Raw genomic sequence first — 22,167 nt, 5'->3', positions numbered from 1 at the left:
CATCCATAGTTGACACCTGTCTTAGAACATGTTTTAAATACATAGACATTTACCTGTTTGTACTAAGACTTACTATTCTTAAAAAGTTTGAGAGGTTAGTCTACTTTGGGTTTATACCAAATTGCTAAAAGTCCGTTAGGTTAGAAAAGACCATTAGGTTAGATTGTTGGGTATCATTTTTTAAAACATGCATGCTTATCACAGTTTTCCACTTTGAATTGTGCCTGTTAAAAACTTTTCTTTGGGAGAAAATTGGTATTGGACTGTTTATAACTCTCAATTCCCTGTTTGAACTTTACTCGATTCCTGTTTTTCTTCCCACCCCAGCATCTTATTATCCCAAATGACCCCCATTTTCTGTAAAGGAGTCAGAGGTAAATAGGTACTACTTAGAAGACAGATAGTTTTTGTTTTGGGGTTCTTTTTCATGTGTGCATATGTTTTATTTTTAAGTTATATGTCTTTTTTTAATGCAATAAATCAAATATTGTATTGGATTACAGAATAGCTATCTTCCCATTATTATTCCCTCCACAAACACTGAGGGCCTGCCGTATTCCAGGCTCTGGCTAAACTGTCTCTATTTTATTCTAGAAGTTTGTCTCTATTTTATTCTAGAAGTTAACAGACTGTGTTGAAAAAAATTCTTCATTTTTTTCTTTAGTCAACAGGTTCTTGGGAGAAAAACTGGAACAGCATCTGTTCACAAAGTTACAATTAAAATTGATGAGAATGATGTCTCCAAGCCTTTACAGATTTTTCATGATCCTCCTTTGCCAGCTTCTGATTCCAAATTAGTAGAAAGAGCCATGAAGGTAAAAGATCTCAATATATTTTAATATTGGTTTAAATGAATGTGACTTGCCATTTATCCTTAAACTCTTAGCACAAATTTTTAAAAATATCTAATTCTTCCTAAAACCTTTTATGAAACTTATTTTAAGTAAATGTTGCACTTCTTACATTTGTTGTTTTTTCAAAACATCCGATACTATAATATATAATTTTTAAGATATTCTTTCATATTTTATAATTTAGATCAGATACCATTTTAATTTTAAGATCTGGCATTAGAGCACCATAACTGATTTGTAATATCTTCGCCTATACTTACCAAAATGTTAACTATAGTTTTTAAGCTATCAATTGTAAGTTAATTTTTAACTCAATACCATATTAGTTAATTTTTAACTTTAAGTTTGCTTTCTGTTAGTGGCTAACACTTAATCAATGTGATTCCAAAAGGAAATATTTTGAAACACAGTAATCTACCCTTGGGCTTTTAAAGTAAAAATGTTTAAATTGCACATTTGAATTTGTTGTTCTTATTTATGCAGATCGACCACTTATCAATAGAAAAACTCCTGATTGACAGTGTCCATGCAAGAGCTCATCAGAAGCTCCAAGAACTGAAGGCCATTCTTAGAGGCTTCAATGCCAATGAAAACTGTAGGTTCTTTTAAATTGACATTTGTTTTTCTTTTGTTTAAACTAGAATCCAGTTTTGTTTGATGAGAATCTTAATATGACTTTTTCCTGATATTTTGCTTTTATTGTGGAAGCTGGTATTTCTGCATTTTAACTTGTGATCTGCCAAACTTATCCTAATTTTTCCCTTATTACTTATTTAGCTTGGCCTCATTTTTGAAATATTTGTGTATTGGATTTCCTTAAAACTTTATGAAATGGGGCTGGGCATGGTGGCTCACGTCTGTAATACCAGCACTTTGGGAGGCCGAGATGTAAGGATCACTTGAGGCCAGGAGTTCTAGACAAGCCAGGGCAAAAAATGAGACCCTGTCTCTATTTATAAAATTTTTTTAAATAAAAAAGAAAAACTTTATGAAACATGAGCTAACATTTTAATATGAACCTTATTTTTAAACTTTTTTTCTAGTGATAAAACAGCATTCCAAATATTTATAATATACTTGTAAAATATGCCCCTTTGAGTGAAGCAGAATTCATCCCTTGTCTTTCTTAAAAATTTTTAAAAATTATTAACAGTTCAAATAAGGAATGCAGATACATGGACATAGTGAAAAATCTTCCAAGTTTAATTACCTAGTAAGTATATTCAGAGCTTTGAGGGACAGTCATTTAGAAAGTAAACCCTTTCATTCTGGGAATATAGGTTCACAACATAATGAGCATATTTACTATCCCTGCCCCAATTGTTTTTGGCCATAATTACCTCGTGCCCACAGTGCACAGTCTTTAATTAAGTTAGATGACGTAAGTGAAGTGCCTTATAAGTAGGAAGTCTTAATAGTGCTAGTAACGAAGGTGCTGCCTTTTGTCATCACAGAGCTCAGTTCAATCCATTATACTTAAAAAAGCAGCTTCTTAGGTATGTACTAGTAACTCTGGATTAAAACCACTTTGACAGAAATAGATTTTAAAAAATTGCCTGAAGGAAAGACAGAAAGTTAGAAAAATAAATGTGTATTTAGAATACATACTCATTCAAGGAAAGTGAAAAGACAGAAGTGAAAGAGGGGATCTAAGATAAACCAAAGCATTAGCTTATATTTTTAAAGAGACTAAGGAGAGGGGCAGCCTAACTTAACAAACATGCAAATATGGGCCTTAAAAAAGAAATAAAGGATCTGCCAGAAATTTGGTGAATGTATTGGTTAGATGTGTCTTGGGGGTGCCTGTCCATTAGCCCTATCAGGGTTTAACATTAGCTTCATCAGTACTTCATTATCTTAATTTAATTAAAAGCTTCAGTAGAAGGCCCTCCCCTTTAATCCCTCAAGCAAAGATGTTAAATACAGACCTAAAAATTATGATTGGAAAGTATAATTGAAACTCTCACTGGAGTTAGAAAGGCTACTAACCACCACCGCCTTTTGGTCTTTTTTTCTTAACATCTTTATTGAGACATAATTCACATATAGTTACCTCATTCAATGGTTTTTACTGAAAGAGTTGTGCAACTATCACTACAATTTGATTTTAGAACATTTTAATCATCCCAGAAAGAAACCGTGTACCCATTAGCAGTCACAACCCATTCACTCCTCTCCCTCCCTGCCTCCCTTCTGGCAATCATTAATCTACTTTCTACCTCTATAGATTTGCCTATTTGGACATTTCATATAAATGGAATCATAATGTGTGGTCTCTTACATACAGTTTTTAACACATTTTTTTGAGGTTCATGGCATGTTTCAATACTTCATTCACTTTTATTGTCAAATAATCCATTGTATGGCTGTACCATCTTTTGTTTATCCATTCATTATTGTTGAACATTGGGGTTGTTTTTCTTTTTTGGCTATTGTGGATAATGCTGCTATGAACATTCATGCCCAAGTTTTTGTGTGGACATAAGTTTTCATTTCTCTTGGCTGTACACCTAGGGAGTGTAATGGCCGGGTCTTGTGGTAACTGTTTAACCTTTTGACGTGTTTAACACCACTTTACAATCTAACCAGCAATGTGGGAAGGTTTCATTTTCTCCACATCCTCACCAATACTTGTTATTGTTTGCACTCTTTTATGTGAGGATATGCAGTTATCTCAGTAACATTTGTTGAAGACCATTTTCTCCTATTTAATTGTCTTGTCACCCTTGTTGAAATTCCCCTTTTGTTCTTTTTTAAGAAATGGAGTCTCACTGTGTTGCCCAGGCTGGTCTCTATCTATCTATCTATCTATCTATCTATCTGATCTTTATCTATCTATCTATCTGTCTATCTATCTATCCATCCATCCATCTATGTATCTATTTTAAGTCCATGCCTGCTGAACAGGCTGGTCTTATGCTCCTGGGCTCAAGCAATCCTTCCACATTGGCCTCCCAAAGTGCTGGTATTACAAGCGTGAACCACCACGTCCAACTCCTTTGTTCTTAAAGAAGACTTTAAGTATTTTGCAATCTTAATTTTTCTAATTTTTCAAAACTTCATTTGTTGAGATTCCAGAAAATAGGGAGTTTGTAATCTTTTGATAGGCTCTGGTTTACTTTAGTAGCATCTGTAAACAAGGCTTAGTAAGTTAAAAAACAGAACAAAAACTTAGTTAAAAAACAGAAACAAAAAACTATGATTGCCAAGGGATAAATTACTTTGAAAAATAAACTCAAAGCATATGTTTACATAGGAATGGTTTTGTGTACTGTTCACCTAGGTTCTGAAGATTTCTAAAGAGAAATTTAGAGAAATCTTCAGAACCCAGGTGTAAAATTCCTTTTTGTAGAAATGTTAGAGATCTGAGTTCAGCTGTCTGCTCTTGAACAAGTCATTTACACTATTTGGGCCATTCTCCTTATCTGAAATTTGAGGATATTATAATAGTCCAGGCTCTTCCTAGATCTTAAACTCTAGTAGGAATGTGCTACACCAGTGGTTTTCAAGCCCTAGGTGTTTTGTAGAGTCCTAGGTGTTAGAGAAGGGTGCTTTAGGGACTATAATTTGGAAGGAAGGGGGAAGCTTGCATGCAGAGTTGATCTCCTCAGTCCTGCTTTAATCAGGACAGTTCTAGAAATGAGGACTGCTAGAGGAAAGGGTCTGTTGACCCACCATTTTAGGGCATGTGCTTTAACTTGTTTTTTAAATTCATGTGCATGCATTTATACTCTCTATGTAGTCTTACTTGATCCTTTTTATGATGGGTGAGCATGCTTTATTAAGATCCTTACTGGAACCAGGGACTATATAGTCTATTCTTAGAATCCGTTAGCGCAGTCACCCTTAAATCAGCTGGCTTTTCTTCTGACACCTAACTGGAATAACCCAAGGAAATGAGTAGCTCAGAGAGTGGAGCATTTCAAGGGAAGGCTAGGGGAAGGCGTAAACTTCAGGTTTTGAGCAGCTCAGGCATGTGGTTTCGTAGGGGTAGAAATGGTTTAGGGGAGAGGAGGCAGGACTTTGGAGATAAGTTCCAAAAAGGCAGTGCAAGGCACTAAAGGTAACTTGAGATATGGCCCAGTTGGCAACATTGCCTAACTCTTGAAAGCCAGGGTGCTGCTCCCTTGTGTTGTACTCTACCCTTCAGCACTTATAATCAGGGCATCATGATCAGTTTGGAAGCTATGAACCACACACAGCCATTCCTAATTGAGCTTAGTTGCTGCTCTTCACTCTTCACACTTTATATTACTGTCTGTTCATCCATTCTCATCTTGTTCTCAATAAATGATAGAAATAAAAGGAGATATGTATACCTTCTGGCGGGACGAAATAGCAGCAAGTCCTGTCATCTTACACTGCTTTTAATTCCCTCTTCTTTATTTTCTTTGCAAGTTTCCCCATTTTTGTATACCTAAAACCTGTTGCCTTTAAATGCTTTAGGGCATTGTGTATTTTATTTTCTGTAAAGAAAAATATGGACATTGGTGGTCAAAAAATACGTACATCGATTTGTGTCAGAGTATTTCTTGTCTTTTGAACTGTGTTCTCTCTATTCTTCTCTGATGCCCTATTTTTCTAAGAATACTCAATTGTGGTAATTAGATTGAAATTATAATTGTTACCCCAATTCCCAGAACTGGTTTTACTCTGTTGCCACACTTTAGAAATGGTTTTGCTTTAGAGAATTCACTCCTACCCTGTCAGGAATTGTAACACTATGGAAATGTTTCAAAAATCAGCAACTCTGTTTCACATTTGTAATAACTTTTTATTAACATAGTAAGTTCAGCAGAACATCACTGATTTGAACTAATTTGTCACATTGGTCTGAATTAAATGGTAAAAGAAATTTTTGTTTTTGCCCCTTTTGTTCTGTTTTTTTTCAGGTCAGAGTTCTGCTGGATTTGCATGTTAAACATTTTGTATACAAATATGTATTTGATGTACAGGTTGAGTATCCCTTATCTGAAGTGCTTGAGATCAGAAGTATTTCAGGTCTCGGAATTTTTTTGGATTTTGGAATATTTGCATTTATACTTACCGGTTGAGCATCCCAAATCTGAAAATCCGAAATCCAAAATGCTTCATTAAGCATTTCCTTTGAGCATCATGCCAGCACTCAAAAAGTTTTGGATTTTGGAGCATTTCAAATTTTGGAGTTTAGGATGCTCACCCTGTGCTTTAAAGCAATTTATTTTTCTCTAATTAAATATGTCTTCTGCAATCTTTTACTTTATTAATTTGTTTGATAATTTGTTTGTGTAGACAGTACCAATGGTAATGTCATCCATTTGAATTATTGAAAATTTATAGTAAAAGGTTTTGGTTTGTTTCTTTGATTCAAAAGGAACATAGATAATACACATTTGTTGAACACTTTGCTTTTTAAAGCACTTTTACAGCCTTGTCATTTCTTGCTCCTAACAACCTGTGGCATGGAGGGGAAGATGTTATTGTCCTTGTTTGACAAAGTAGCAGGCAGAAGCCACGCCTGGTGAAAGGCCTGCATCGCCACTCCCCTCTGCGCCTGCCACGTTACCTCTCCTTCCGAGCACCTGTATCACCATTCCCCTCTGTATCTGCCTTTTTTTTCTGTGCTGTAGCTTCAGAGGAACTTGGTAACAAGAAGAGCATATTCCTTTTACAACCCCTCAATCTGATCAGCACTTAGTGTGTTTTCAATGTTTTGCTTGTTTACTGGATTTCATTATGTCTGTCACTTGCAGAATTAAGAGAAAAGTTAATTGGGCCTGGTGGAAATACTATGAAACTCTAGATCAGGTATATTGTCAGCTTTGAGGATTTGTGTTTAGCAATTGCCTATGTTCTTAATTCATCTGTGACTTGAAATGGAGTATACAAATGACTTGAAAAAATTTTTCTTACTGGGTGATCAATAATATTTATTAGTTTAAACACATGGGCTCTAATTGACAGAATACCTCTTTTTTATGAGGAATGGCATTGAAAATCATGAGGCCATAGAAGATATTTATTCTGTTTACAAACAACTAGTTTTCTTTCCATTATATAAAAGAGAAAATCCTTAAAAATTAATTAACTTATTAGTAATTACCAAGTGAAAGTAAAACTAGAACTCAGCTCACTGATGAAGTTGAATTTTCACTAGCTATTTCAACCCTCTTAAGAAATTTTGGATTTTTTTTGCTGTAGTATTTGAGACAGGCATGTTTGTTTCAAGTCACCTTGAAAATTACATTCTTTCCTTTTTGAGCTACTAACTGACATAATACTATTGCAAATTTTGCAAAATCATGTTTTTCCTCTAACATTTAGGATCCTTCAGTAGTTGGTTTGTTTGCACTCATTGATTGAGAAATAATTTTTCTAGAAAATATTCAGAAAAATAATTTTTAATTCTTGATTGTTCAGCTTCCATAGAGACTGCACTCCCAGCTCTCGTTGTTCCCATCTTGGAGCCCTGTGGTAATTCAGAGTGTCTGCACATTTTTGTAGATTTGCATTCTGGAATGTTTCAATTGATGCTTTATGGACTTGGTAAGTTACTAAATGATATAATCATTCAATGTAAGAAAAATTATTTTTAACAAAAACAAAATAAACATTTTCTGTCATTAGGTATTAGAAAGAATGGTATATGCAGTGTTGAAAGTGGGTATGGAAACCATAACTCTGACTGATGTCAGTTCCTTGGGGCCATTTTAACTCTACTTTGTATTTTCTTGTAGCAGATGTTAAACTTCCCAGTATAAAGCACATTCATGTTTCCTTATGCAAAATTAATAATGTTGATGGCTGCTGTTTTTTAGGTTAACTTATCTATCCCAGTAGCTCAGTTTCTATTTTACCACTGGGTGACATGGAAATTACAACAAGGAATTCTAATGTCATTTGTGGCTGAAGAACATTTTTATGACAGTAGAAACATCTAAGATGACTTGAGGTACAGAATCCTGGAGGAAAGGATTTTTTTTTCTGGCCTAAACACAGTAGAAATTAAAGTTTGATTTCTTACTTGTTCTGTTACTGAGTTGGTGTTCTGAAATGATGAAATAAGAATTTAGTGTTTTTGTATTGCTACTGGACAGTGTTCTTGAATATATTAGGACATCTGCTATTTGAAATTAATATTCAGCTAGAAAGGTTGAAAATGAAGGGCTTTCTGGTTATATTTTATAGCTATAGGTTTTTTTTCTGTGGGCTGCTCATGGAAAACTGAACTAATTACTTTGAATGACATCACATTTATGATAGCTAAATGACGCATTTATGAATTACTTTAACTGTGGGTTCCAAATAAGGCAAATGTTGTTTGTTCTTAAAAACTTATATTTAGGCCGGGCGCAGTGGCTCACGCCTGTAATCCTAGCACTTTGGGATGCCGAATCAGGCGGATCACAAGGTCAGGAGATCGAGACCATCCTGGCTAACACGGTGAAACCCCGTCTCTACTAAAAACACAAAAAAATTAGCCAGGCGTGGTGGCGGGTGCCTGTAGTCCCAGCTACTCGGGAGGCTGAGGCAGGAGAATGGCGTGAACCCAGGAGGCGGAGATTGCAGTGAGCCGAGATCACGCCACTGCACTGCAGCCTGGGTGACTCAGCGAGACTCCGTCTCAAAAAAAAAAAAAAACTTATATTTAACTGTTTTTCTGATTATTAACGTAGTACATACTCATAAATAAAAAACTTAAACACACAAAAATTAGAAAAGCAACAGAAAATAGTCTTTTAGGGATGTATGCTTGTCTTAGCAGCTCAGGCTGCCATAACAAAATATCATAGACTAGGTGACTTAAACAACAGAAATTTATTTTGTCATAGTTCTGGAGGCCAGAAATTCAAGATCAAGGTGTCAGCATGATTGATTTCTGATGAGGGCTCTCTTTCTAGCTTGTATATAGACAGCTGCCTTCTTGCTGTGTCTTCTCATGGCTGAGAGAGCAACTTCTCTGGCATCTGTTCTTAGAAGTCTGCTACTGATCCCTTCATGAAGTCCCTACCTTCATGACCTCTTTTAAACCTAATTGCCTCCCAAAGACCACTTCTCCAAATACTATTACACTGAGGATTATGGGTACAACATATGGATCTTGGGGGGACATAGTTGACCCCATAGCAGTGCTTTTCTAATTTTTTCTATACTTTGTCCCCATTAATCAAAATCATTTTGTATCTTGCTTTTTTTGCTCATTATTCGTTAACTAGCATTTTCTAGTGTCATTAAAAATTCTGACTTAATTTGCAAGCTGATCTTCAGCTCTTGCATATGTCAGAGATCATTTGTGTTTCATAAGTAAACATTTCAGTGGAGTTTTTTGTTTTTATGATTTTTAAGGTTCTAAGTCTAGTAATACTATGAGTTTTAAATACTTATAATTTAAAAATACTGATTAAGTAGACTAAGAGTTTGGGGAATTAAAATATAGGCAAAGAATGGATTAATGTATTTGTTACTTGTTCTTTCTGCCAGTGTACATTTGCTATTAGTTGTCGTATCTATAATGCTCCCTAAATGTTAAAGAGGGAAAACAAATTAGGTTGGCTTATGTCTAATGGTACATTTAGTTTAATTTTTCTCTGACTCAAAAACAACATGATTTTCTGCCTTAAACAATAATTTTCATTTGTTTTACACTACCTAAAGATTTTGTTTCTCATGTAAGCAATTAATTAATGAAGTGCTTTATTCTGTAGACCAGGCCACTCTGGATGACATGGAGAAGTCTGTGAATGATGATATGAAACGAATCATACCCTGGATTCAGCAACTTAAGTAAGCTTATTTATATAGCTCAAGACTAAAAATGGAAACTTATTTTGACAAGATATGTTTTCTTCTCCATCATTACTCTTGGTCATTCACTGTCCTTAAGGTTTATGACGTGAAACTTAAGTGCCTTTTGGTACCTTAGAATCTAAATTCTCTTGGAATAGTTCCAAGATGTCAGTTTCTCATATCAAATTCTCCTCTAGAGCAAATATAGGTGTGAAGGGCATAACACTCAACTTTCATCCCTTACCACATTTTCTTCTATACAAGCACTTTACAAATCACTTACACAATGAATTTTATTGTATCAAGTGTTCTCTGTAATAAAGTCCTATTTGTTCTTATCCAGGGTAATTGTCATGGTTGACTACCAACTGACACTTTCAAAATAGTCGTTTCTGCTTCTCGAACACTGTCATTCAATTTGTCTCAAAATCCTTTAAATGCTTCACACTGTTAAATAAAATTGAAAATGGAGCTAGATATAGTTCTGTGGAGTTTCCTTACCACTCTGGTACACAAAGGTACCCTTACAGCAACTCTAACAAACTCTTAAAATTAATAAAACAAAATTCCAAAGGATAAAAAAAAATTCAGAGACTAAAACCAAAACCGGCAAATGGAGAAGGCGGTGGGGGGTGGGGTCGGGGGGCGATGTCTAAAGAAAAGACTATAAAGTGGGATCTATTGTTCTTATAATCTTTTAGCCTCTGCCCTTCCCTTTAGCCAATATTTGAAAAATTCAGTATAACCAAGTAATGTTTTCATTAACAGGGCATGATTTTTTTTTTTTTTTTTTTTTTTGAGACAGGGTTTTGCTTTGTTGCCACCCAGGCTGGAGTGGAGTACAATAGTGTGATCTCAGCTCACTGCAACCTCTGCCTCCCAGGCTCAAGCGATTCTTCTACTTCAGCCTCCTAAGTAGCTGGGACCACAGGTGCATACCACCATGCCCAGCCAATTTTTGTATTCAGGGCATGATTTTTTGTTTTATTTTATTTTATTTATTTATTTATTTTTTATTGAGACAGAGTCTCACTCTGTTGCCCGGGCTAGAGTGCAGTGGCATCATCTCGGCTTACTGCAACCTCTGCCTCCTGGGTTCAAGGGATTCTCCTGCCTCAGCCTCCCGAATGGCTGGGATTACAGGTGTGTGCCACCATGCCAAACTAATTTTTTGTATTTTCAGTAGAGACGGAGTTTCACCTTGTTGGCCAGGCTGGTCCCAAACTGCTGACCTCAGGTGTGATGTGCCTGCCTTGGCCTCCCAAAGTACTGGGATTACAGGCGTGAGCCACCGTGCCCAGCCCAGGGCATGATTTTTAAAGCCAGTAGATAGATAATACAATGTGAGCCTTTTTTTTTGAGCAGCTATTTAGTTTATCTGTATATGAAAAAAAAAAATCAGTCATTAATCTAGGTAATGATTTCTAAAACTTTTAGTGTTTTAGCATCATTGTGCATTTTGGCTAAATAAGCAAGGTTTAAATATCCTAACACGCTTAATAATTCACATCTTGCATAACTTGAGGATGTTTATCTGGCAGTTCTAGCTGCCCAAAATAGAAACTAAAACCAGAAAGCTAAGTCCCAAAAGCCTTTAACTTACCAAATGTGTGCCTGTACATAAACTTACATAATTTATTTATAAGAAAAGTCCCCTGATTGTCACTTATAATAGTGTTTCTCAAATGATCTGTGGTGAATGACCAGTTTATCACTAATCTATCATGGGACACTGATTTTTCGAAATAACTTTATTGAGGTATAATTTACATACCATAAAAATGCACCCATTTTAAGTGTACAATTCAATGATTTGTAGTAAATTTACTGACTTTTGCAAGCATCACCACAGTCGACTTTTAGAACATGTAGGACATTTCCATCACCCCAAAGAAATGTCCATTTACAGTTAATAACCATTCCCAACCTCAGAAAACTATGAATCCACTTTCTATTTGCCTTTTCTGGTCATTTCATATAAAGTAGAATCAAAATATGCTGTCTTTTGTGACTGGCTTCTTTCACTTAGCATGTTTTCAAGGTTCATCCATATTGTAGCATGTGTCAGTACTTCATTCCTTTTTATGACTGAATAATATCTCACTGTATGGGTATACCACATTTGGTTTATCCATTCATCAATTGATGAACATTTGGGTTGTTTCCACTTTGTGGTTATTATGCGTAATGATGCTGTGAACATTCATGTGTAAGTCTATATGTGGACTTACGTTTTCTTTTCTCTTGGAGTAGAACCAAGGAATGGAACTGCTAGGGCGTACAGTAATTTGTTTAGCTTTTAAAAGAAAATGCCAAACTGTTTTCCAGAGTGGCTGTGCCATTTTACAACCTCATCAGTAATGTTGCGAGAATTTCCATTTCTCTACATCCTTGCCAACAATTGTTACTGTCTTTGAATATAGACATCCTAATGAGTATGAAGAAGTATCTCATTGTGATTTTGATTTATATTTCCTTAACAAATAATGATGTTGAGCATCTGTTTGTTCATGTGATTACTTTTTTAAATAATGTGCAATAAAAATGAATTCTAGGAAAAAAGAAATGAAAGAACATGTATAAGATATAAGCCCCAATGTTTTTTATTAGAATCAACAGATGAAGTTATACTTCAGTAAATATAATCAGAACAAATGTAGGAAAAAAGAAAATTATAGAAACGGTGTACATTTTTCATTGAAAGTGTATACACAGGCAATTAATATAGAAAGTCACTTAGACTCAAGTTTTTTGTCTCGCAGAATCATAACAAATAATGAAGAGTGAAATAGCAATTCCAGATCAACTTTGAAAAGGCCACCTTGTATATCAGTATTTAGAATTTTTAATGTGACACATGAGCTTGTTTCTTATTTGTAATAACTTGTCTGTGTTGGATTGATGATCATGCTAATCATGAGAGATGTTTCTCATGTTTTCCTTTTAATAACATACATAGTAGAGATATCATTCTCACAAAGGTATGTTGATGGGAATCAAAGTAGAGATTTGAAATAAATTTTAGCAAGTTCAGGATATTCATTTTTAACTTTTATTCAAAATGAAGCAAGTGATGGTATATTTTCAAAATTTATCTTCATTCCTTCATCAGTAACCAGTTCTTGCATTTGATCCGTAGAGTTGTAGTTAAATTTGTCTTTCAATGAAAAAAACAAAGTGGTTTCCAGAACAGTTGACAAACTACCCTTAAAATGTCATATATTATAACATGGTTTTACTGCACATGATTGGTATACAGTTTGTACCACATGCAACTTGCCACACAAATGTATCAGCACCCAACCTGGTCTTCGCCCTATTCATCAAGGCAAATCTGCTGATCATGAGCTGGGATGTTGTGGCATCATTATGCTGCTGTGAAAATTCTTATTTTCTGTAGTTTCATTATGCATCAGTGGAGTTTGTGAACCAGCCATTGTATCCCTTTTTTACATATTATATGGTATCCTAGCTTCAAGGATAGATAATCAAAGGAATAAGAGGAGTACTATATTAAAAACATCAGTGAAATCTGGCAGCTTACCTGAAAGGGACATGGGAACAAAGGTAGTTAATGCTACTGGGACCTGCTAGGTATACTACACACTTCACACATACACAATTTAAAAACTGGGGCTATATAAAGAATATTGAGATTAGTTGGTGCTGTCTTTAAACTATAGGAAATCTGTCACTCCTTAATAATAAACTAGCATAGTATCTCATCCTTATAGTTAATTCTACCTTATAACTAAGATCATTCACATTGCAGTTTAAACTTCTTAAACTAAAACTAGAATTGACAGTTTAATGTAAAACTATGAAGAAATGATTTGTCATTATGGCCATGTGTCCTTTTATTAGTTCAGTTAAATTTCAATTAATTGTTTTTTTAATGGTCTTTAATCATTTGTAAATCGATAACACACAGATAATCAGAAAAGTCTGAGATTTGATGTGGATTATCACTTTTAAATTCAGGTTTTGGCTTGGACAACAGCGTTGCAAGCAGTCTATAAAACATCTGCCTACGATAAGCAGTGAAACATTGCAGCTTTCCAATTACTCAACTCATCCTATTGGAAACCTTTCTAAGAATAAACTGTTCATTAAACTTACCCGCCTTCCACAATACTACATTGTAAGTATGCAAAGGAGTGATTTGGAGTGATCAAGTTTAGTAATTCTGTTAGTATCTTGAATGACTTATTGTTTAACTTGCCAATGAATTTTATTGAATATTTGACTTTCATATAGTGAAACCCAGGGGTTTAGAATGGGGGAGAGAGGAATGTCATGTCTCAGTTGGGGAACATAAGGCATAACCCCATCCCTCACTCTAGGGTCTGTCCTATGATGAGGCGTAGTCTTTGATTGGAATGAGACATCTCTGTAAGAATAAAAAATTTGAGACCAATTCCTATAAAGGTCTGGCGATGTTTTGATGTCAGATAAACTTGTTTCACTTGAATATTAACTTGTATAGTGAAACCTTTCAAATATGGACTGGCTGAATTAGCTTTATTTTTTCATCCTTCTTTGATTGAAGGCATCTTTCATTTTATTGAGTATGTGTTCCTTTTAGTGCACAGTAAGGTCCTCTCTTTTTCCTTTTTCACTGTTTCTGTATGTTTTTTAGTTTCTTTATTTTTGAATTAGTTAAAATTTGCAATAATTTTAAATGTGAACTCATCCTGAATATATTTTCCTGCTTGTTGAAATTTCTGGCTGGTCGAGGTGGCTCACATCTGTAATCCCAGCACTTGGGAGGCCGAGGTGGGCAGATCACGAGGTCAGGAGATTGAGACCATCCTGGCTAACGTGGTGAAACCCTGTCTCTACTAAAAATACAAAAACAAAAAATTAGCCAGGCGTGGTGGCGGGCGCCTGTAGTCCCAGCTACTCGGGAGGCTGAGGCAGGAGAATGGTGTGAACCCGGGAGGCGGAGCTTGCAGTGAGCTGCGATCGCGCCACTGCACTCCAGCCTGGGCGACAGAGTGAGACTCCGTCTCAAAAAAAAAAAAAAAAAAAAAAAAAGAAATTTCTGTATATACCAAGTAGATATGTTGGCTAAGAATCTGTGTTTTACAAATTTTAATTCAGGCCAGGTGTGGTGGCTCATGCCTGTAAAACTTTGGGAGGCCGAGGCAGGAGGATCACTTGAGCCCAGAAGTTTGAGGTCAGCTTAAACAATATAGTGAGACCTTGTCTCTTATAAAAATAAAATAAAAATAAAAATTTTAATTCAAGATTGTTTGTTGAAAGTAATGGGAGTGAACTTTTTAAGGTTTTGACCTGTACTTTTAAAAGATATTATTTGAAAAGGACACCATTGTAGGCTGACATATCTTAAGCTCGGGGTACTTGTGTAGACTAATGAGTCTGTCATTGATCTGAATTTTACTTTTTTCTGAATTTTAAAACAGCAGCTGTAGAACTAGATTTGGCCCACAACAAAAGACGACTATTGTTTCATTTCTCAGTGAGCTTGCTTGGTCTACATGTGAAATGATAATGCAGAATACATGCATCATAGCGAAACCTATGAACATACAAAGATCTCTTATAATCAGCCATGCACACAATAAGATAAAAATGGTTATAATTTATTATTTTCTGACATTTAACCAGGCTTTAATGTCAGTGACCAGTGATCTGTTATAAAGCAATAATTTGTTTCACATGGTTTAGACCAAAACTGAATGTAGATTATTCCTCATCCTCTAGATTTATCACTTAGGGGTGATATGTTCATGGAAGTGGAAAGAACTACTAACATGGATATTAAGAAGAACAGAGGAAAGTCTTGCTGCAGTTGATCTCCCTTTAAATGTCTTTCTGCCATTTTACCTTTCTTTTTTGGTTAGCTATATTAAGATATAATTTACATAAAGTAAAAATACAGACTTTTTAGCATGAGTTCTGATAAATGCATACAGTTGTGTAGCCTCCATCTCAGGACACAGAACAGATCCATTATACCCCAAAATTCCCTCATAATACCCTTTATAATCAGCCCCCTCCAACTAGTAATCACTGACCTGTTTTCTGTCTCTGTAGGTTTGCGTTTTCCATCCAGTTTCTTTGACTCAGCATAATGCCTTTGACATTCATCTGTGTTGTTGTGTGTATAATAGTTCCTTCCTTTTGTTGCAGAGTAGCATTCCATGGTGTGGGAGTACCACAGTTTGTGTTTAATGAGTCACTCATTGAAGGACATTGGGGTTGTTTCCAGTTTGGGGTAATTTTGACTAAAGCTGTCAAACATTTGCATATAGATTTTTGTGTGTGCATAAGTTGTCATTTTTTTTTTTTTTTTTTTTTGAGACAGAGTCTCGCTCTTTCGCCCAGGCCGGAGTGCAGTGGCGCTATCTCGGTTCACTGCAAGCTCTGCCTCCTGGGTTCACGCCATTCCCCTGCCTCAGCCTCCTGAGTAGCTGGGACTACAGGCGCCTGCCACCACGCCCGGCTAATTTTTTGTATTTTTAGTAGAAATGGGGTTTCACCGTGTTAGCCAGGATGGTCTCGATCTCCTGACCTCGTGATCTGCCCACCTCGGCCTCGCAAAGTGCTGGGATTACAGGCGTGAGCCACCGCGCCCGGCCAAGTTGTCATTTTTTATTTCATCTTGGATAAGTAACTAGGAGTGGGATTATTGGGTCATACGGTAAATGTGTGTTTAACTTTGTAGAAAACTGCCAGCTGTTTTCCAAAGTGATTAACTATTTTGCATTCCAGCCAGCAATGTATGAGAGTTCTCGTTGTTCCTCTCATTCTTGCCAACAGTTAGTCATTAGAATTTTTTAAAAATATTAACCATTCTGATAGGTATGTAGTGGTGTCTTATCGTAGGCCTAATTTACACTGCCCTAATGGCTGAAGATGTTGAGCATATTTTCATGTGCTCATCCTATCTTCTTTGGTGAAATGGCCATTTGACTTTTAATATTTCCTGAGGTACATCATCAGTGTGATGCTTTCCTGAAGAGTATGTGTGGGGAGGAGGGGGAGCAAGGGAGAAAGGAAGCAGGAAGAGAGATGGAAAAGAATGTGTGTTGGTCAGGAGCCTTTCCTAATGGCATATATTTTTGTCACTAAAGTATTTAGGGGACTTTTCTTAAATTTTAGCTAGACCTTGGAAACAGTAAGCAGGTATAGTAGGAAGAGCAAGGCCTCTGGAGCCAAACTTACGGAATCAAAGCATGAGTCTGTCACTTACTACATGTGTGACCTTGGGCAAGTAACTTGCTTTTTTTGTGCCTCAGTTTTCTCATCACAAAAATAAAGATAGGCCAGTGCGGTGGCTGATGCCTGTAATCCTAGTACTCTGGGAGGCCAAGGCGGGTGGATCACCCGAGGTCAGCAGTTCGAGACCAGCTTGGACAACATGGCAAAACCCCACCTCTAATAAAAATACAAAAAATTAGCCTAGTGTAGTGGCACACGCCTGTAATCCCAGCTACTTGGGAGACTGAGGCACAAGAATCACTTGAACCTGGGAGGTGGAGGTTGCAGTGAGCTGACATTGTGCCACTGCACTCCAGCCTGGGTGACAGAGTGACACTGTCTCAAAAAAACAAAGAAACCTACTTCACAGGGTTGTTAGGAAGATTAAATATGTTAGCATCTGTAAAGTATTAGGACAATACTTGGCACATATTAAGCTTTGTATCAGTGTTAACTGTCAATATTGTTACCCTCACAGTGACCATATTTTTCAGTTAAAAAAATTAGGGTTTGTTTTTACATGTTTCCAAGCATGAGGGATGGTTGTCATTTTTCTCTGCCTTAATAATGGAATTTTTAGGATGCTTGAGTGGTTAAGGGAGGCAGCAGAGCAATTTAAAATAGATACCATTCTAGAAAATCTAGCAGACTGTATTAGTCTGGTTTGGCACTGCTGATAAAGAAATACCTGAGACTGGACAATTTATGAAAGAAAGAGGTTTAATTGGACTCACAGTTCCATGTGACTGGGGAGGCCTCAGAATCATGGTGGAAGGCAAGGAGGAGCAAGTCACAGCTTACGTGGATGGTGGCAGGCAAAGAGAGAGCTTGTGCAAAGAAACTCCCGTTTTTAAAACCATCAGATTTCGTGAGACCCATTCACTATTATGAGAACATCACAGGAAAGACCCGCCCCCATGATTCAGTCATCTGCCACCAGGTCCCTCCCACAACACATGGGAATTATGGGAGCTACAAGATGAGATTTGGGTGGGGACACAAAGCCAAACCATATCACAGACCTACTGGATTTAGGCATTTTTTTTTTTTTTTCAATTTATAAGCTGAGGTATGAATATCAAGAACACTTAACACATAATAGTTTAAATGCCCCACTTGTTATAGTTTATTGTTGCTTTTATCATTCTTCTTTGGTCTCATCTACTTTTTGGAAAACAAATTATGTATTTACTAGGAATGCTTTTTTTTTGGATACGATTTATTTAACCTCTTTTTTTTTTTAAGACATCCACATTAGATTTATAATTCTGAGCCTTACTTGATGATGTATAGAGGAAAATATCTGACACTTCTTATTTCTCTGAGTCTTATTTCTTTTTGGGATTTTTAGGTTGTGGAGATGTTGGAGGTTCCCAATAAACCCACACAACTGTCGTACAAGTACTACTTTATGTCTGTGAATGCTGCAGATCGTGAAGACAGCCCTGCAATGGCATTGCTGCTGCAGCAGTTCAAGGAAAACATCCAGGACTTGGTTTTTCGTACAAAAACCGGGAAACAGACCAGAACCAATGCCAAGCGCAAGGTATGATTCCATATGAAAATGAGCACAGAATTTGTGTGTGTTAACTTGATTGTGTTCTTTACTCATTTTTAATATGAGAAAGAACTAAGATACAGTTTTTAAGAGATGAGGCAGCAATAAGGCTTAAGTAACAATTGTCTACGTTTTCTTGAAAATGCTTCTGTTTTAATTAAATAATTGTCCACCATTTTCCATGAGAGAACTTGTTAAACACAAAATATTTACTAATAAATTACCAGTGTTTGGGTCAGTATTTACTCAGTAAATACAATAATATTTGTTTTGGTTAACCCTGAGCTTCCAGTATTTTAACTATCTTAATGAATTGCATCACATGTACTTTTTTTTTTTTTTTTTTTTTTACCTGTTTGTGTTCTTTACTTAAATTCTAGTTGTCTGATGATCCATGTCCAGTAGAATCCAAGAAAACGAAACGAGCAGGAGAAATGTGTGCCTTCAATAAAGTTTTAGCTCACTTCGTCGCTATGTGTGATACAAATATGCCATTTGTAGGACTTCGGCTGGAGGTAAGTTTTTTGGAACAGTTCTGGATACCCCAAATGAAAGAGTAGTTTTTAAAATGTGTTGCTCAGGGTATATATAGATTCCATTAGGAAAGGCAGAATGTTTGTGATCCTGTTCATTTTGGGAGGAGTGGTAGGGTTACAATCGTAGCATCTCATGGTATACATGTAAAACATGGCTTGAATTATTTCATCTCTCTGATTCCAGATTCTGGGTCTTCTGCTCTTTATGGAAATTGAATGTAAATTTTTCCCAGTTAAAAAAAGTGGACAGGGCTGGGCGTGGTGGCTCACACCTGTAATCCCAGCACTTTGGGAGGCTGAGGCGGGTGGATCACTTGAGGTCAGGAGTTTGAGTCCAGCCTGGCCAACATGGTAAAACCCTGTCTCTACTAAAAATAAAAAAATTATCCGGGCGTGGTGGCACATGCCTGTAATCCCAGATACTTGGGAGGTTGAAGCAGGAGAACTGCTTGAACCTGGGAGGTATAGGTTGCAGTGAGTCAAGATTGCACCACTGCACTCCAGCCTGGGCAACAAAGCAAGACTCTGTCTCAAACAAACAAACAAAAAAAAGATAAAAGAAAAAGTGGACAGGCTGAGTGCAGTGACTGATGCTTATAATCCCAGCACTTTGGGAGGCCAAGGTGGAAGGATTGCTTGAGCTTAGGAGTTCAAGACCAGCCTGGGCAACATAGCAAGACCTCGTCTCTTTTAAAAAAAATTAAAAACAAGTGGACAGTTTTTAAGAATTAACATTTTACTTTTATACCTCTTAGTAGGAGCATTGTTTAAGCCTATTAGAGATGGTTAGTTGATAGCCGGGTGGCTTATTTTTGAGTTGGTAAAGCCATGTATATTGTTTAAGCCCTAGTAAAACTGGGATCCTTTCTAAGAAGCAGATCAGAAAGAATATTAAACTAAATTTTTACTTTTCTCACATGGGAGAAGCAATATGATTTATGCAGAATTAGTGCCCTGAAAGAATACGCAGTTGTGATATCCAATATAATCCTCAAACGTGAAAGGGAGGTAACAGACCTGCATTTTTTGTATTTCCAAAAAGGAGTTTGGCCAAGGATGGGTAGCCCCTCAAAAGCGATACACTAAAACCCCAGTTATTTCCCTGTAGTTTAAAGTTTTATGTTTTGTAAGAATCCTCTCCTCTGTACGTTATCGTGAATGAAGGAGAGACCTGGAAATGTGGAAATGGACTTCTTCAGTTGGGCTGATGATGATGGCCTTGGGAAGATTTGTTGAAAATAGCTTTCATGCTTTAGAACAGGGATTGGGAAACTTTTTCTGTAAAGAGCCAAATATAAATATTTTAGACTTTGTCGGTCAAGTGGTCTCTGTTATAGCTACTCAAATCTGCTGTTGTAGTGTGAACCAGCCAGAGCTGATATTTAAACAAATGAGCATGGCTGTGTTACGGTAAAAAACTTCATTTACAAAAACAGGCAGTGGGCCGGGCGCGGTGACTCATGCCTGTAGTCCCAGCACTTTGGGAGGCCGAGGTGGGCAGATCACCTGAGGTCAGGAATTTGAGACCAACCTGGCCAACATGGTGAAACCCCGTCTCTACTAAAAATACAAAACTTAGTCGGGCGTGGTAGCGGGTGCCTGTAATCCCATTTACTCGGGAGGCTGAGGCAGGAAAATTGCTTGAACCTGGGAGGCAGAGGTTGCAGTGAGCCGAGATCATGCCACTCCAGCCTGGGCGACAGAGCGAGACTCCTTCTCAAACAAACAAACAAACAAAAAAGCCAGGCAGTGGGCTAGATTTGGCTCATGAGCTGTTGTTTGCCAATTGCTTTACAGGAATTTGGGATCTGTAGGCAGAGGATAAGGTGTGAAATTGTAAAGAGCCCAGAGAGAAACCCAAGCCTAGAAACAGGCACCTAAAATAAATACTCATGTCCTTGATGACCCAGCTTCTAGAACTGTGAGCTTGATAAATGTCCTCTTATCTGGATACTGGCCTTAGCTCCTAAACTGTGGAGTGTGTCCATGTTTCCTATGTAATTGACTGTGTTATTGGACTCTTTTATTGTGTTATTTGGATTGATTATATGAATATCATTCAGTTACTACCTTTGCAGTGGGAAGGGAAGATGGATATATGGTGCTGAGGCAAAGCAATGCATTTATATCCTCTCTTCCCCTGCCCACAGGCCAGAATTGGCAAAAATGTGTGTCTTTGTAGGCCTACGTAGGTTAATGACTATAGACATACGTCCTCTCTGTCCACCTTCTCTGTATTCCTATACCTGCTGCACATATGGGACACAGATGAACATTCTGTAGTGCTCTATTGAACTCAGTCAAGCTCTTAAAAACTTACCTGCTTTTTATTCTCAGTGAACATTCTAGCCATGTTAAAGATAAAAGCAAGTATATTTTCTGCTTAAAGTAATTTAGGCTGAGATGTGAATAACTAAAACTAAATCTCTTCTTAAAAGGGATGTTTATATATCTTTTTTTTTTGAAATGGAGTTTCACTCTTGTCACCCAGGCTGGAGTGCAGTGGCGCAATCTTGGCTTACTGCAACCTCTGCCTCCCTGATTCAAGCGATTCTCCTGCCTCAGCCTCCCAAGTAGCTGGGATTACAGGCGTACACCACCCCACCCGGCTAATTTTTGTATTAGTAGAGACGGGGTTTCACCATGTTGGCTAGGCTCATCTCGAACTCCTGACCTCAGGTAATCCGACTGCCTCGGCTTCCCAAAGTGCTGGGATTACAGGTGTGAGCCACCGCACCTGGCCTGATGTTTATATGTCTGATTGATAGAATAGCAGCAACATTTTCGAGCTGGCCCGCACTTCATTTCCTTTTGAATCTGAACCCCTACTTCCTATTTGGTAGCAGCCATTTTTCTAAACCTTTCCCTTTCCCAGGCCTCAAGAGCAGGGCTCACTCAAATACTTGGAACTTCCTTAAATCCTTTCCAGAACATGGTAGATATAAATAGTCTGTCATGCAAGACCTGGGAATATCTGCCAAAGGCAAGCATTTCTTTAGATCAGGTGACTTTCTGGCATACTGTAATTACTTGCAGTCCCATGGTAAGGGTTTCAGGCACTATCTCTGCATTTATCTTTTTAATTTGCTTTCTGAATCCTTTAATTGGGAAACAGATGTCATTGGGTAAATGCACAAATTGGAAATCTTTTCTTGGGTTTCACATAGGAAGTAGTTTAATTCTTAAAAATGTATTTCAGAAATGTTGTAAACTAAAAAATATTGTT

General features: G+C 36.9%; 1 protein-coding gene across 3 annotated transcripts in view; it reads left to right on the top strand.

The window, feature by feature from the left end:
* Positions 1 to 22,167, top strand: part of MED14 (mediator complex subunit 14) — an 87,983-nt gene that overhangs the window by 25,536 nt on the left and 40,280 nt on the right. For all 3 annotated transcript variants that reach the window (XM_032756745.2, XM_032756746.2, XM_032756744.2), the window contains exons 9-15: positions 665 to 815; positions 1,338 to 1,449; positions 7,254 to 7,379; positions 9,539 to 9,617; positions 13,602 to 13,761; positions 18,199 to 18,393; positions 18,786 to 18,920. In XM_032756745.2, coding sequence (XP_032612636.1) covers positions 665 to 815; positions 1,338 to 1,449; positions 7,254 to 7,379; positions 9,539 to 9,617; positions 13,602 to 13,761; positions 18,199 to 18,393; positions 18,786 to 18,920 — 958 coding nt within the window. The remainder of the gene's footprint in view (positions 1 to 664; positions 816 to 1,337; positions 1,450 to 7,253; positions 7,380 to 9,538; positions 9,618 to 13,601; positions 13,762 to 18,198; positions 18,394 to 18,785; positions 18,921 to 22,167) is intronic.

Source organism: Hylobates moloch, unplaced genomic scaffold, assembly GCF_009828535.3.
Source record: "Hylobates moloch isolate HMO894 unplaced genomic scaffold, HMol_V3 SCAFFOLD_7, whole genome shotgun sequence".
Lineage (NCBI taxonomy): Eukaryota > Metazoa > Chordata > Mammalia > Primates > Hylobatidae > Hylobates > Hylobates moloch.
Note: the sequence above shows the minus strand (reverse complement) of the source record. Positions and strands in the feature narration are given on the sequence as shown.